General features: G+C 45.0%; 5 protein-coding genes across 5 annotated transcripts; 2 read left to right on the forward strand and 3 right to left on the reverse strand.

Moving 5' to 3' along the window:
- Positions 1 to 2563: 2563 nt before the first annotated feature.
- BHQ10_009935 (uncharacterized protein) lies at positions 2564 to 3516 on the forward strand (the record flags this gene model as incomplete). Its single annotated transcript, XM_040882904.1, has 2 exons — positions 2564 to 3177; positions 3240 to 3516. 2 exons carry the CDS (start codon positions 2564 to 2566, stop codon positions 3514 to 3516), a joined length of 891 nt encoding a protein of 296 aa, XP_040738437.1.
- A 520-nt stretch (positions 3517 to 4036) lies between these two features.
- On the reverse strand, positions 4037 to 8050 carry BHQ10_009936 (uncharacterized protein; the record flags this gene model as incomplete). Its single annotated transcript, XM_040882905.1, has 1 exon — positions 4037 to 8050. One exon carries the CDS (start codon positions 8048 to 8050, stop codon positions 4037 to 4039), a length of 4014 nt encoding a protein of 1337 aa, XP_040738438.1.
- A 1024-nt stretch (positions 8051 to 9074) lies between these two features.
- BHQ10_009937 (uncharacterized protein) lies at positions 9075 to 10471 on the reverse strand (the record flags this gene model as incomplete). Its single annotated transcript, XM_040882906.1, has 4 exons — positions 9075 to 9476; positions 9533 to 9657; positions 9710 to 10134; positions 10197 to 10471. The coding sequence occupies 4 exons, from the start codon at positions 10469 to 10471 to the stop codon at positions 9075 to 9077; spliced, it is 1227 nt and encodes a 408-aa protein (XP_040738439.1).
- A 620-nt stretch (positions 10472 to 11091) lies between these two features.
- Positions 11092 to 11988, forward strand: BHQ10_009938 (uncharacterized protein; the record flags this gene model as incomplete). Its single annotated transcript, XM_040882907.1, has 1 exon — positions 11092 to 11988. One exon carries the CDS (start codon positions 11092 to 11094, stop codon positions 11986 to 11988), a length of 897 nt encoding a protein of 298 aa, XP_040738440.1.
- Positions 11989 to 12395: 407 nt separating this feature from the next.
- BHQ10_009939 (uncharacterized protein) lies at positions 12396 to 12806 on the reverse strand (the record flags this gene model as incomplete). Its single annotated transcript, XM_040882908.1, has 2 exons — positions 12396 to 12550; positions 12617 to 12806. The coding sequence occupies 2 exons, from the start codon at positions 12804 to 12806 to the stop codon at positions 12396 to 12398; spliced, it is 345 nt and encodes a 114-aa protein (XP_040738441.1).
- Between the last annotated feature and the right edge of the window lie 2899 nt (positions 12807 to 15705).

The raw sequence follows: 15705 nt of genomic DNA on the forward strand, positions 1-15705 counted from the left end.
CAGGGGTGTAAACTAGAGCTGGTAAGCTAAGAGACGGAATACGAAGATCGAAAATGTATGGTCATCTATAGATTAGAGATGTGATGTAATTGTAGAGATACCTAAGTTGCACTGTCAGCTGCCATGCCGAGACACTTTAGAGATCTGGGAAGTTATTGGACTTGACCAAGCCTCCCGGCAGATAGCAACTTCGAAAGTACCGCATTTGATCATCTTATCATCACTACGAGGCACGAAACAATGTACAGTTTAAGCCTACAACTGCGTACTTTGAATAATTGGAATTGTTGCTTACCGGAAACCAAGTCCCGTGAGGCGTTCTCCAAACAATTTGGTGAACCGAGATGCTGGCCTAAAGGAACTTTATATTGCTGATCTTGCGGGATAAACCAGGGCTTACGTATGCCCAAACTCTCTTCGCGAGTAATGGAGCTCATCTTTTTTGGTATATATCGGTTTTGTTGTCATTCGGAATCATAATTCCCACAAACGAACGGGAAGACGCGGCAAGAGCGGTGCGCGATTTTTCAGCTACCTAAGTAGCACTATTATACTTCTTTTGGTGATATGCTCCAGAAAAACCTAGGATATATCGGGCTTATCACGTGGAAAAAAAGCGACCTCACTGAGGATCCGCTTGGACTGACTTTAAAGCGTGGTAAAATTCGAATTTTAATTGGTATCATCATACAGATGTATAGGACGTAGAACAATTTGGGGTATCGCGCACTGTAGCCTGCGTCAAGATGAGCTGCCAGATCCATGCTACCGATTTTGAGTTGGGTAAGGTATCAAGAAAGCGTTTTATGATAAGTCTCGGAGACGTTGCAATTTAATTTCAAAGTTTATTGGGTCGATAAAGAAAAAATGAACATTACATAGGGTCTTTATTTTCAACTATGCTCGCAGAAGAACTTATCCCACTTGCAAGAATCAACTTTTTTGATGCCATAATTTCGATTCAACCATCAATACAGATTTGTTACGACCTTGATAATCATAATAGTACTATCAAAAAGATCCTTTGGCACGACGACCATAATATGCAGCCACATCATGAAAATCAGCCCTAATTGAATGAAAACTCAACGTAGACAAACAATATGATGCCCACTCTCAAGCCAAATTTCTCACATACTCTGTCCTTTACTTCGGGATACGGATGTTGGCAAAAGCGTGGTTGTCTTCCGGGACTGTGAAGTCGGTGTTCTGATTCATCGATTTCATACGCAATTCTTTTTTTTTATAGAATTTTGGATATGAAGTAGTGAAAGTACTGGTACTGCTTATATTAAACGGAGGAAATTGTGCACACGATATTTATACTACAGTTAATAGACGTGACGTATTTTTCTCAGCGTTCTCAATGTTTTTGTGGACACCGACGCATTTCTATGTTGATAACGATGGCCCTCGCACAAACGCAATTGCTATTACCCAGTCGACGTGAGATGGTGTAATGATTCTTTCGGTAAGCTACAGCAGAGTAATAAAGGCTTCGCATGTCAACGTTCCGGGTCCAATCTTACACGTGACTGAGCTGAACCCTACCCATTGTAATTTAATGAGGATCGGTGGACGTATCGAATATTCTATCATTTAGGTCAATACTTCTATACTAAACCCATTCAAGGCCATGTGTCTTCACGAACCTGGCATCTACTGTATCTACAACTCAAGAACCGGGGTTCTCTGTTGAACCGCGGCATCATACCCACCTACCATAGAAGGGGGTATGAGGGGATGAAACTGTTTGACTCGGCGTAATAATCGCCTTTACGAGTTTCGGCGTCCTGACTAATAGCCTGTTAGATCATAATCCATGACTGCTTGGTCTCCCCAGTGATGATTTAAGTATGGCAAAGCAGAGGTCAATGGGCACAGTTCTAAATCCAGGCGTGTAAAAAGAGGGAAACCTAATTCTTGGCCAGACAGCCTTTGGCGCCTCTGATTCATAACCCATGCGTAACTATACTATATCAGAAGATCGGAGTTCATAGCTTATCGCGCCCTCACTAAGTCCCTCAACAACAAGGTGAGGGAAACACTGAGGGGATGTCCAATTGAAGCCGACTGATGATCTCTTCTGCTCATGATATCTAGAATTCACGCACTCGTCGATTAGCAGGCTTTTCCACACTCTCACCTCGCTGATTGTCCATGAAGAGCTGCTTGTCCTTGATTGGTGTGCCGTCCGCGGTCCGCGGGCTTCTTAGCCTCAAGTCCACCACCACCAGACACTTTGTATGCCGAGGTGTGGTAGCAATATCTGAGATTACTATTTGATTCACGGCGAGGTCTTTTGACAAGCTTAGGAAAATGCTTCACGGTCCCCTCTGCGGTCCGAGAGTTTGTAAAATCTCCCAAGGCTGCGTGTAATGAATGATCCCATGATGGTTAGCCATGAGAATACAAATCACACATGCTATGAATCCCTGAATTCTAATATTCGGCGAGAACTTAGACATATAAAATACGGAAATTTTCCAATGTATTCAATTTGAAATCCAACTACCGCTTATATCTTATCGGAAATCTGTCAAACGTGGCGAAAGCGATCAAAATGAACAAAAGCATCTCTTCGGAGTCCGATGGCTCCTACAAAATCACGATTGAAATGGAAGAGAAAATGGACGTCCCAGAGATCTCATCACTCGCAATGATGGAGCTTAAGATGGTAGCCCGTGAAAGTATCACGTACGTAGCGGGTCCAGCAGCTATCTTGCTCCAAATAGCACACCCTCTCGTCGGACAAGGCGTAGCAGATCATAGCACTTTTGCTAAGCGAGCCATCAGCAGAGCTGAATATACGCAGATGTTTATCTACTGTATGATATTTGGTACCGATTCAGAGAAAGCAGCCATGAAAGATTATGTCGACAAGGCACATTCACGAGTGGTCGGTGGAGAGGGTAAGCGAGCATACAACGCACAAAACCCTGAGCTACAGCTTTGGGTTGCCGCCACCATATATGCCTCCATCGTCGGCATGTATGAGCTAATTTATGGACCACTACCGAAGGCTCGAGCAGAGCGTGTGTATCAAGCATTTTCTATCATGGGAACATCCTTACAACTTCCTCAAGAGATGTGGCCAAAAAACCTAAGCGCATTCAGGGCATATTGGAACGACATGGTAGAACACCAACTATTGGTTACGAATGATGCCAGAGCCGTGTTGAAAGATATTTGGCATCCAGCGAAAAGCCTACCCCTATTGCTCCGACCATTGGTCATAGTTTCCATGCCATTCGTGCGTCGCATTACATTGGAGCAACTTCCTCCCACGGTGCGCGATCAGTTTATGCTAAAGTCAACCAAGACATCGAGAGCAATATCTGGTCTGTTTATCTCTGGGATGTCTGGTGTATATCCCATGCTGCCTTTGTTTTTGAGGCAGGCCACAAAGACCTACATGATGAGAACGATGAGACGGCGGATGAAGAAGCGAGGTGGTCAACTGATAAAACCATGATTGTCGGACAAGTACTTGAAACTTTGTGTCGGGCACATTGATGCGATGACTATATCTTGAAACAGCGCATCCCCGTGTCTTGTTTACTGCATTCCATGTCGTAGATATTCCCAGATTGTTAATAAAATGAAATTGTTTGTCTATGATACATTGGTGCCGGTTAGAATGACCCTTAAATATATAGATTGATTGCAACTACTCACCGGAGTCTCAATACTCTATTCAACCTGATTAATGAGGCATTCGGCATCTATGATATCTCTTCCTCTGTACACTCTAACCTTTTGAAGTTGTAATTGCCAAATCATAATATATTATTATTAAGCTAAATTCAAGCTACTCACTCACTACTCAGCATCGCAGCATCACCTGATTCTTGAAATTCGTGGAGACATCAGAAGAGCACCACGAAGTTATCAAAAACAGCCAATCTCTTTCAATACTATACCCACCTAAAATCAACGAGACCTTCCTTAATCTTGTCTTTTCAAAGGGAACCAAGAATCGACGTGAGTAATGGTAGTAACTGCATGATAGTTAGTTGAGAATTTGTGAAACATCCTAAGTGAGAATGGAGTAAAGTGAACATACAGCTGCCAATGCCTTGATCAATGGAATAATGTTTTGGAAAAGGGTTGTGAGAGTATTTCCTGTAAATATCGGGGTAATCGCTGAGACCAAGCCGGGGATTGAATTGAGAATCGTGCCAATATCATTGACAAAATCTGTCGTGAATATACCGACAACATCCTTAACCAGCTGGGATATAATATCACCGTTCAAAAGAGGCATAACGCTGTTCAAGAGAGTTGGCACAGCGTCAAGAATCGAAGAAATAGCCTTGCTACCGATGACCGCTATCACGCTTGTAAAGATGGGAGGCACGGCATCAAGAACTGTTCCAACGTCTTGGATAAGTGTCGGCGTCAAGAGTGATTTAGTAATGTTTTCAGCAGGCAAGATAATGTTATCATGAAACAGGGGTATGGTATCATTCAAGAGCGGCGGCACTGTACTGATCAGTCCACCAACATCCGACAAGAAGTCCGGGGTTAGTAGAGTGGAGAGAACATCCTCGATAGGTGATAGAAGCTCCGTGCCAAAAATAGTTACCACACTGTGAAGCAAAGGTGGCACTGCCGCCAGCACTGATCCGATGTCAGCAATGAAAGACAGCGTGACTATTTTAACAATCGCTCTTTCAAGAGCTAGGATGATATCAACATTGAGAATTGGCAGTAGACTGGCAACAATACTAGGCAGGCCAGCAATGAGATTCTTGATGGTATCGCTGCCGAGGACGGGAATGATTGCAGTCAGAACGGGAATGATTGCAGTCAGAACGGGAATCGCAGCAGTGATGAGCGAAGTGATATCGTCAATCACAGCTGGTGTAACCACCGCCTTGAGAAGCTGTTCGACGCTCTCAATCAAAGCTGGGCTCAGAATTGGTAGAAGACCCCCAATTATGCTAGGTACAGCTTCGAGTACAGACCCGATAGCACTAATGAAGTCAGGTGTAAGAACCTTGGCAATCACATCTTCAATTGGCGGAATGAGCGGTAAAAGGTCATGTAATATTCCTGGTACAGCGGCAAAAACCTGTGAAATCTCGCTGATAAAGTCTGCTGTGAATGTTTCGATGATAAGTTTCTCTAGAGGTGGAACAAGAGGAAGCAATGCATTAATAACACCTGGAATATCTTCAATCACAGCACCGAGAGCATTGACTATTGCTGGACTGAAGAGCTTCTCAACAAGGTCCTCAACGGGTTGAAGCAAGGGTAGAACATCATTGATGAGACCCGGGATTGCTGCAAAGACGGACTCAATTGCACTGATAAGTTCGGGAGTGAGGATGCCAGTGATAAGGTTCTCAATTGGTGGCACTAGTGGCAAAAGTGCGTTGACTAAGCCTGGTACGGCTGCGATAATTTCTTCGAGAACCTTGATAATGTCAGGGGTCACTATATTTTTGATAAGATCTTCTATATATGGTAGAAGGGGCAAAAGCGTGTTTAGTAATCCAGGCACAGCACTGAGAACAGACTCCACTGCACTGACCAGATCTGGTGTCAGGATACCGGTAACCAGACTCTCAATCGATGGAAGCAGCGGTAGCAGAGCGTTGACTAGCCCTGGAACTGCTTCAATGATTTCCTGAAGTACTTTTACAAGATCGGGAGTCACAAGATCCTTGATGAGATTTTCCACAAATGGCAAAAGTGGCAATAGTGTGCTGAGAAGTCCTGGCACAGCAGTAAGAACAGACTGGATAGCGCTGATAAAATCGGGGGTAAGAATATCCGTAATTAAGTTCTCGACTGTGGGCAGAAGTGGCAGTAGAGCATTAAGAAGTCCAGGGACTGCAGCGATGACCTCTTCAAGAACATTGATAATGTCAGGTGTTATAATTTTTTCCAGTAGATCTTCTAGCGACGGAATAAAAGGCAATAGGGTGTTGAGCAGCCCAGGTATTGACTGCAACAGCGATGTTATATCTTTCACAAACTCATCTGTAAATATATCTTTAATCAAGGTTTCGAAAGTTGGCAACAGAGGTAAGACGGCATTCAAGAGACCTGGAACAGCGACGATGACTTCTTTCAGGACATAAATTAATTCTGGTGTGATGATATCCTTGATCAGCGTCTCGAATTCCGGAACAAGCGGCAGCAGCGTGTCTAGAAGCCCGGGTAATGCCGATAACAACGATTCGATATCAGCAATAAATTGATCAGTAAAAATATCCTTGATGAGAGTCTCGATGGATGGCACGAGAGGTAACAGCGTGTTGAGAAGGCCGGGTACTAATGAAAGTATGGACTTGATATTGTTGATGAGTTCTGTTGTGAATATGTCCTTGATTAGATCCTCTATAGGCTGCAACAACGGGACGATGGCGTTAATGATAGGGGGCAATGCGTTAATCAGCGATCCAATCTCACTGACAAATGTCGGCGTCAGAACACTCCTCAGTAGATTAACCAGAGGGTCAATTATATCGGAACTGAGTAATGGCAGTATTTCACTCAAGATAGGTGGAATATCTTTGAGCAGTGTCTGAATATCGTTGATGAAGTCTGCAGTTAGGAGACTCTTTAGTACTTCCTCAAGTGGCTCAAGTAAAGGCAACAGATCGTTGATAATCCCGGGTAGCGTCTGAAGAATAGACTTAATTTCATTGATAAAGTCCTCTGTCAGAACGTCGGTAATTAGCTCCTCCAGTGGCTGAATGAGCGGTATAATGTCCTTGATTATGGGAGGCAAAGCAGTAATGATGGACTGAAGCTCGCTTATAAAATCAGGCGTTATGATAGCTTTAATGAGATCTATCAGCGGCGTGATAATATCGCTACCAAGAAGTGGGATGATGTTCTTGAGGATTGGTGGTACATCGGCAAGCAGGGTTTGTATATCGTCGAGGAAGTCAGCCGATAAAATAGTCTTGATGATATTGCTAAGTGGAGTTATCGTGCTGTTGCTGAAGACAGGCACCAAATCGGCAAGCAGCGGCCGAAGCCCAGTGAGAATTGCCGACAAGTCATTTAAAAGCTCCGGTGTGACATTCGTTGTTATCAAGGACTCTAGAGCGGATAGGGTGTCGTTCTTCAAGAGTGGCATGATTCCACCAAGAAGCGAGGGCAGAGACTGCAGCAGTTCCGTGACTTCATTGCTTGTCAGTATTTTCAAAACTTCTTCAATAATCGGCACTAGCGCGATTATGTCTTGGATAATGTTGTCAATGTCCGAGAGAATAGAGTTAGAGCTATTGCCATTGAGCAATGACATGACGCCGTTAACATTACTTGATGACAGCAACGGTTGTAGCCCCGCAATAGTGCTCATCATCGTTTTCGCGTTGCTCACTACATTGTCATCAAGTAAATTCGCGGCTTGACCGACGATGTACGTTGTATCGTTGATGAAACTGGGCGTGAATAAGCCCAGGAAATCCTTCAAACCAGCTTCCAAGTCGGTGATGATGTTGTCACCACTGCTACTGCTCCCCCCTAAAAGATCTGAAAGAAGGCCCTCCAGATCCCCACTACTTCCCGAGAATGAAGACGATGATGAAGTCTGCGTGGAGCGAGCACTAGACACACTGGAAGATTGCTGTACGACGGAAGCACTGCCTGTGGCCGTGGCTGCGGGCACCGACTGTGTGATTGTTATTGGAACCGAGACTGATTCGGTCAATACCTGTACAGCAGACGCTGCCGTTAAATCCGCCGGGGAATGTTCGTCGCCCGTAGTGGAAGTGTTGCTATCTGCTACTACAGCAGTGGTGGAGGCCGGTGAGGCCGTTTGTATGGGCGCATCTCTTACGGATGAGCTTTTCGTAGAGGCTGTAACAATCGCAGGAGCTCCTTGAACAACCGTTGTTGCATCGCCTCTTGGTGTCAAGCTTGTACTAGATCCTGAGTCCGATGCGACTGATGCAAAACCGTGTACGGCAGCGGCGACAATGGATCCGTTCAGCATTGCCGTAGATGTGCTTGACAGACTAGAGTCTGACGACGCCGCCGTCAGCTCAGAAATGAGCAACGTAAGCACGGCTGACAAAACACGCATGCTGTATGAAATCTGATTACAAAGCGTAGTTCCAGGAAACCCTGCAACGAGGTGTGATTAAACCCTGAAGTATCGTGTGAACATAAACATCGAGCTCTTATCTACGTCTGTCATCCTGCTTTAACATTGTAGTCATTTGGCTTGCCGAGGAGGACCCCGCTGTGACCACTGCCTTGAGCTACATACTAAAAGCTATAATGGTTTTTTGCGCTTCCGCTTCAGGGACTTTGCAAATGCTACCCAAAGGAACTCCTACCGAGAGAGATTAACTCAGTAGTACCTATTTAGTGCGGGGGAGCTTGAGAGCAACTGTCCTCACGAGTCGCTAGCGATGCAGGCATACCTAGCTAGTTAGTTCAATTTCAAATCTTCATCCAAGCCCTTTTGGCTAAAAGAATGGTCAATAAAGCTGACAATTTCATGGCTGCCATAGTTGATGAACGTAAAAAGAGCTCGTCATGTGGGCTGTTGTTAAAATTACCATATCGTTAGAGCCGCAGCGATCCGAGGCAAGATCCCTGTCAAAGCTACTGACTCACGGACTAGCAAGCGGCCTGCCGTCAAATGCGTTTAATGATGTTGGGGCTAACATACGTACTTCCAACACGGGTGGTGCCTCAGCAATCCTCGGCGGCCAATGAAGCAGGCTAAAATAAAGTGACTTCATGGAAGCTGAAATTATAGAGCTGATCCGAGGAAGATAACAAGAGAGCGCCGGACTGCTCGTGTTACGACAGGGGTACGAAGAGATTAACCCCGTGGGGTAAAGATGGTACCCCTTGCTAGTAGCTTTTTTCCCAGGAAGAAAATATCTTCTAGGTTTAGGTAACGTACAAGTGAGTAGTAGACACTTAAAAGCATTGATTATATTTCATTAGTAAAGTGGTATTATTATATCATTAAAACTAAGAGTGAGCTGTGCCATGGCTCGGACCCAAACAACGTTTCATTCAAAGCCTTTAGCGGACTCGAATACAACATTTCGTCATTGTCCATGTGAGCTTCCGCACATCCGCAAAAGAGTTTACATGTTAGGCCCATATGACAAGTTTGTATTTCGAAGTATGCTCGTAATGTTCGAGAGGATCCCCGAGTTTGAAGAAATTAGGCCGGCCAGCGTACCGAACAAAACCTGCAGAACGGGTACATCTGCGCTGATGGTGAGATTGTTCAAGACCTCCTCAAAATATGGAATGTGGACTCCATTGTAGATTGTCGAATTGCCTGAGGCCGAAAGCTCTAGGTTCCCGTCCGAAAGCGCGTTAGATTCTGCACTCAAGAGTTTGCCGATATTCGCTATAGCAGTACTGATATCTAGTGTGCCGCGCAAGGGTACTGTGTTGTTGCCCGGGGCCAATTCCACGTTCTCAATGATGCCGTTTCCAAGTACTAGGTCGTCAACCTTTAAATTCAGAGTAACATTGCCCTTTTTAATTGTAAGCTGGATTAAAAGCTGTTGGGGAAGAAGATTAAGTCGCTTACGAGTGCAAACGTGACCACTGAATAGTTTGGCAGCGTGGCAGTTCCAATAAGATTTGAGCCGTCTGATTCGGGAGGCAGTTGCAGGCTAGCAGAATTAATAGCGAAGCCGCTTAGCATATCCAGTCCTATCGATTTGTCAGTATCTAAGGCGAGGAGATACTAATGTATGAATCATACCATTAAGCGTAACGTCCTTATCTAGAGTCAACGGTGCATGCAGTGCACCTAGATGCGCAGTCGTCTTCCCGTAAGCCGACAACGTGAAACTTTTTGAATAAACTGCCACAGAAAGGAACTCGGTAAACTGCTCCATATCCAGGATTTTAGTGGTCTGATTGGTTATAGTGATTTCAGATTTGCCTTTCAGGTGAAATGCTGGCAGTTCCACAGATATATACGGAATCCGGGGCGCTATATCACGGTTGAAAAGGCTCAGATTGAAAGGGTCGATCTGAACGCTCAGTCCTAGTGGCACATCCAAAGTTGCCGACAGAGAAAAAACAATTCCGTCAGGTGTAGGTTTTAGGATCTGAGCCGAGTGAATCGGAATACCTGCATCATCGACCAATCTTTGTGCTATGGCGGGAAAGATGACCACAAAACTATTACCCGGATATCAGTATCCTTGTGTTTGAGGTAAATGTAAGGAAAGAAAGTCACTCACAAGACCGGCAGAAACACTGCAAGAAAGACGAATCCCAAAAGTCCGTAGCACAGCCAGTATCGCTTGAAATGTCGCCATATAGTGCCCCAGAACCCCTTGGGCTGCCGGTTGACCAAATCTCTACCTGAGCCTCCAATTCCGGAATGACCTTGACTTGAGACTTCTATCTCTTCACGTTGTTTACCTTTCGTAACATTCTCGGAGATATTGGAGTCGATGGATGGTCTACTTGCACCAATGACTCCAGCCGATGTATACGATTCACCAATAGGCATTGTCACAATTTTTCGGATTCTCGTCTCCCTGTTCTCAACTTGTGTTCTGTTCTTGCTGCTTCGATAAAACAAAAGCAGACCTCTGTCTGGGGTTATGTTAATTGATAAATTTTCTGCATTCAATCTGCTTAGAGAGCTATATGCTAGTACTACTAGGAGGGGGACCGCCCACTTACACCCTTGCCGACACGAGAGCTCGGGGCTATTCTTGCAAAAGAAACACCCTACCCCGGACCCTAGCTACATGCACTGACTTTCTTATCTTTCCCCGCTCAGCAACTATATCACAATTCGAAATTAGGTGGTGTGCTGACTGCGGCGCTATTTCACACTATGAACAAATCCTCTCCTGCCCGACCGAGGCCTGGCCCCTGTCCGCGGCAGACGGTCCGATGCCATGCCTCACACTTCCTGTTCAAGCTTTTCATTAGATCAGCTCATAATTTTGAATTAATGTTTAAATAACCTACATGGGTCACCCCGAGCAGCATAGTTTGACGTTATTGCCATCGATTTTTGGTTTCTACTTGAGAAGTGACTGCGAACCTTGACTCCAAAGCGAAGTTGTCCAGATATAAGATTCTAACATTGAGTCCAGGCGAAAAAAGCAGTCTTCCAAAATGGCCGAAATGACAGAGAAAAAGAAAAGCAAGGAAAATGAATTTCATTTTGATGAGGTTTCTGAAAAGAAGCCAGTCGAGCTAAGCTTGACACCAACAGACGAGATACTCGACTCACTCGAAAACACACACAATGTGCAGAAAATCGTACGCGAGGGAGTCTTGCTTGCAACGGGCGCTGCTGCAATCCTTCTTCAGGTAGCCATGCCGGGAGTCGCCAAAGGCGTCGACAACCACAGCAGTTTTGCCTACCGCCCATTGGACCGATTGCGTACCACGCTCACCTACGTGTACTGCATGGCGTTCGGCACCAAACAGGAAAAGAAATTTATCATTGAAATGGTCAATCGCGCACACTCGACTGTGCGTGGCCCGGACTACTCCGCTGACGACGTAGAGTTGCAGATGTGGGTAGCAGCAACGCTTTATGCAAGCGGCATCTTCATCTATGAAGAGGTATACGGGGCCATTGAGCCTAGTAAGGCTGATAAGATCTACGAAGAATACTCCGTTCTCGCTGTATCTCTGAGAGTGCCGCGGTCGCGCTGGCCCAAAGACCGCAAGGAATTCTGGGCATACTGGCACAAGACAATCGACAAACTCGAAATCACCGATCATGCGAGAACCATCGCCAATGACTTGCTTTACAACCAACATCTGTTTCTTCCCTTGCGTCTGGGACTGCTTCCCATTGTGCGCATTATGACTGCACAAATGTTGCCTGAACCTATTCGTGAAGGCTATGGGTTGAAGTCAGGTCGCCTGCGACGCACAACTTATAAAACCATCATTCTCGGAGCCAAGATTGCATATCCTGTCATTCCAAAGTTTGTCCGAACACTTCCGGTCAAATATTACATGAGAGACATGCGCAAACGGATGAGGAACATGGTTTAAAGCCACCTCTATTTTGTACAGGGATCCTTCATTCCTACTTTCCTACCTTATAAATTGTATCTTCAACAATGATCATTATTATCTAATTAAATTTGCTTATGAACCCCCAGTGCAACCTATAACAGATGTTGCAAGGGTTCGGAAGTTTCACGTGCCATTTGGTCGTTAGCTAGCCTCTGGTCCTTCTTAGTGTTGTAAATCTCGGATTAACTGAATCTATCATTACTGTAAGAAGAAATGTCTCCCGTGTGCCGTACGAGGATCTTCAAATATTCTATGCCCAAAACTATGAAGACTGTTCCGAGATGTCGTCCCCAGCCTAAGAGGTTCTATTGATGAGGAGCGCAATCATCTCCAGGTGCAAGTTCCAAGGTTTCTTCCTAACATATGCAGGATACTCTATACACTCAAGAATTTCCTAATTTCAACCCGAAAAATATGGCTTTCTTCTTTCCGCTACCCAGATCGCCTATGCGTAGCCGATTATATTCAGCAAGAGTCGTCTTACGATGGTACTTGTGAAACTTCTTGGAAGCATCCTTTCCAGCGACTCCTTGAAGAACTGTGTAGATAAGGAGTTAGCGAAGGAGATGTTAGGGCAGAATATCCTGCCTAGTGGGTGGAATACTTTTTTTCCCGCCCGGATGCTCGCTCAAAAATTTCGTAAGGTCGTAAACACCGCCATCCACAATGATCCAGATGTCTTCTAGGCTGTTGTGCTCTGCCACTTCCTTTGGTGAAAATCGCTTTATCAGTGTGATCTCGTTTGGTTCTGTCTGAAGTGAAGTCTCGTCCGAGAGTTGTGTCGTGGTGGCCATCATGACGGTATTGATGCTTACGAAGCATCCTCGTAGAATTCTCGAGAGTAAATAGAGCTTGCAGATAGCACTAGACTTGATGATCGTATTTTTATATAGAGACATTTCTAAATCCGATCGCCCATTTGGAGCGGGGAACGCCGCCTCGACTAGCATGCCGAGGGTTGTTATTCGGAGCTGCTTTTCAGGTATGAGGTGCCGAACCTTCCAGCTGATCTAATTCCACCGATTATTCATACCTAACATACAGCGGACATCAGTCAATTGAAAGAAACCGTCGAAAATAACTGTATTTTGCAATGTATGCACAGTAGATGAAAGGCAATGCAAAAGATTAAATTTTCGAGCTCATAAAGCACTACCTAAACAATGCGCGTAGACTCGACCGCCGCGGTCCTGCAATGACACCTGATAGTCACAGCCCATTCCTCAATAATATCGCCCCCTCATGCCTTCCTTTGCTGTCGATCTAATTTAAACTGTCAGGATGTGTCTTTATTACCATTCATTGTTAGCAGAGAGCGTTGACATGTACATGTGGCATTCCTTACAATATAGAAGAACAAATGCCAAAAATACGACGACTGCAAGAAGCGCGCAGAACAACCGCTCCACGGCGCTCGAGAAGTGTTCATAGTTGGTTTTGCTTGGTCGGAACTCGTAGTCGCCGGTCGCTTCCAAATCTATGCCGCCGTGAGGTAGTTGAGGAGAGTATGCTGGCGCTTTGAACTTATCCATGACTAAAAACCGAGTTGAATAGTTATCCATCCCACGACATACATAAGTCCGAAAGAGACTCGGAAATTGATTAACTGTCATCAGACATTTTATTCGCAACTATTATCTGTTTTTTTCGCCTGATACTTTTGATACCATCGAGGCACTTGGGTTGCTCGTGCCTCGGGCTCTTTCTGGGGGCCTCACCGCGGCTATTCATGCAATCTTTTCTATCAATTTTCTCGACCTCCATTTACATCCACGCATGATAGAGCTACAAGCAAATCCTAGTATGATCGGACACCGCGGCTCTATCTATGTCAAGTAGATCGCAGGATACGTGTTAAGGAAATGCAACGTGACAGAAAAAAAAAAAAGAAAAGAAAAAAAAATAAAAAAATGCGAGTCTAAGCTCTTTCCTGGCATGGTCGAGCAAGGTACGGAGGTAGTGTCGCATAGACCCCTTCGACCTACATTCAAACTTCCAAGGAGAAAGCCGTTCATCGACGATCTACAGCACACTAGAGCGTAACGGCATTGCATGAGAAAGCGGTCCGAGGCAAGCAGGGGTGCGGCGAGACTAGTTGCTAGTGGCGAAGGTCACCACCCCTGTCCTTAGGATTCATCAATATCACTCATATTTGAGGGGAATGAATCCGGGGTAGCCGAGATGGAAAAGCGGGGATTTAGCGAAATCACTGTCCTAGATGATGGTGATCGTGATACTGGATTCACGAGACAGTCTGATTATTGGGACAGCATCTAGACCTTCTAGCACATTGGAGCAATTGAATCTTTGTAATCCGTAAGATGGCTTAGATGAGGAGAAATTTCGTTGTATATATCTCATATGGTATCTATTTTACCATCTCGATTCTTATCATCATTTGACAACTAAGGACAAATCGTCCCTCTAATAATCTGCTTTCTCATCACGACTCTTATAAAAGGTTTTGTCAATCCCTTATTGAAAAACTATGGATCAAAGCAGGCGCCAACAGCGCTTAGAGAGACCTATCCGCAGGGCCGCGGCAGCCTGCTATCGCTGCCACTGGAGAAAAGTGCGCTGCGATGCCGCGATCCATGGTAACCCTTGCACCAACTGCGCACTGGACGGCAGGACAGACTGCGTCTTGAGACCAAACTCCACTTCACGATTCAAGAGTCTTCAGCAAACAGAGCGAATCTGGCCGTCACAGGCTACAGAATCAAATGATACAATCGCGAATCATGCCGCTCCCATCATAGACGTTAACATTCCACCACCTCCAGCGATACTGGAATCAAATGACAACGATTATAATAATAATGAAAACAGCGACGATACTATTCTTTCGACAAATTTCACCTTTTCGGGTGACCTGGAGTTCCAAAACCTGATGATGCCGTCATTTAACCTTGACTCTTCGGAATTTATCTCAGATAATCATCACAATTTAAGAGGGCACATCTTCCCAAATCAGCACTTTATCAATCTCGACCGAGTACGTTTGCTACCTATGGATGATGTACATGTGTTAGCGGTGAATGGATGTCTGGAAATACCTCCAAAAACCGTGATTGACGTCTTCGTCAGAAAGTACTTTCTACTGGTGCACCCATCGTTGCCCATCCTCGATGAAGCGCAATTCTGGGATATATATGGTCAATCTGATGAGAATCCGAGCTGCGCCCCGAGAATCTCGCTCCTCATATTTCAAACAATGCTTTTAGCAAGCTGTGCAGTAAGTTATAATTATAATACCGGCATATGAATCTACGATCTAATCGCTTGTGACACTTCTAGTTTGTTCCCATTGATATCATCCACAAATGCGGGTTTAGGAATATACACGACGCTAGAAGAACTTTCTATAATCGAGCAAAGGTCAGCTTTGATGATAAACTTGCTGTAGGTTTTGAAAAAATTTCTAAATTTCTGCGCAGGTCGTATACGATACAAACTTTGAGGATCATCCTCTGCCCAGAGCGCAGGGAGCCCTATTATTGACATATCACACCACGGCTGAAGACCCTCAAGCGATGTTGACCTGGAACCTATGCGCCATACAAAATGCCATGTCCAAGGAACTCCATCTCAGTAACTTATCAATTCATGACCATCAAAATTCGCTAAAGAAGAGACTATGGTGGTCCATTTTTGTGAGAGATCGCACACTCTGGCTCGGTCGACATCGTTGCC

This window comes from Talaromyces amestolkiae (assembly GCF_001896365.1).
Source record: "Talaromyces amestolkiae strain CIB chromosome Unknown scaffold27.1, whole genome shotgun sequence".
NCBI classification, from domain to species: Eukaryota; Fungi; Ascomycota; class Eurotiomycetes; order Eurotiales; family Trichocomaceae; genus Talaromyces; species Talaromyces amestolkiae.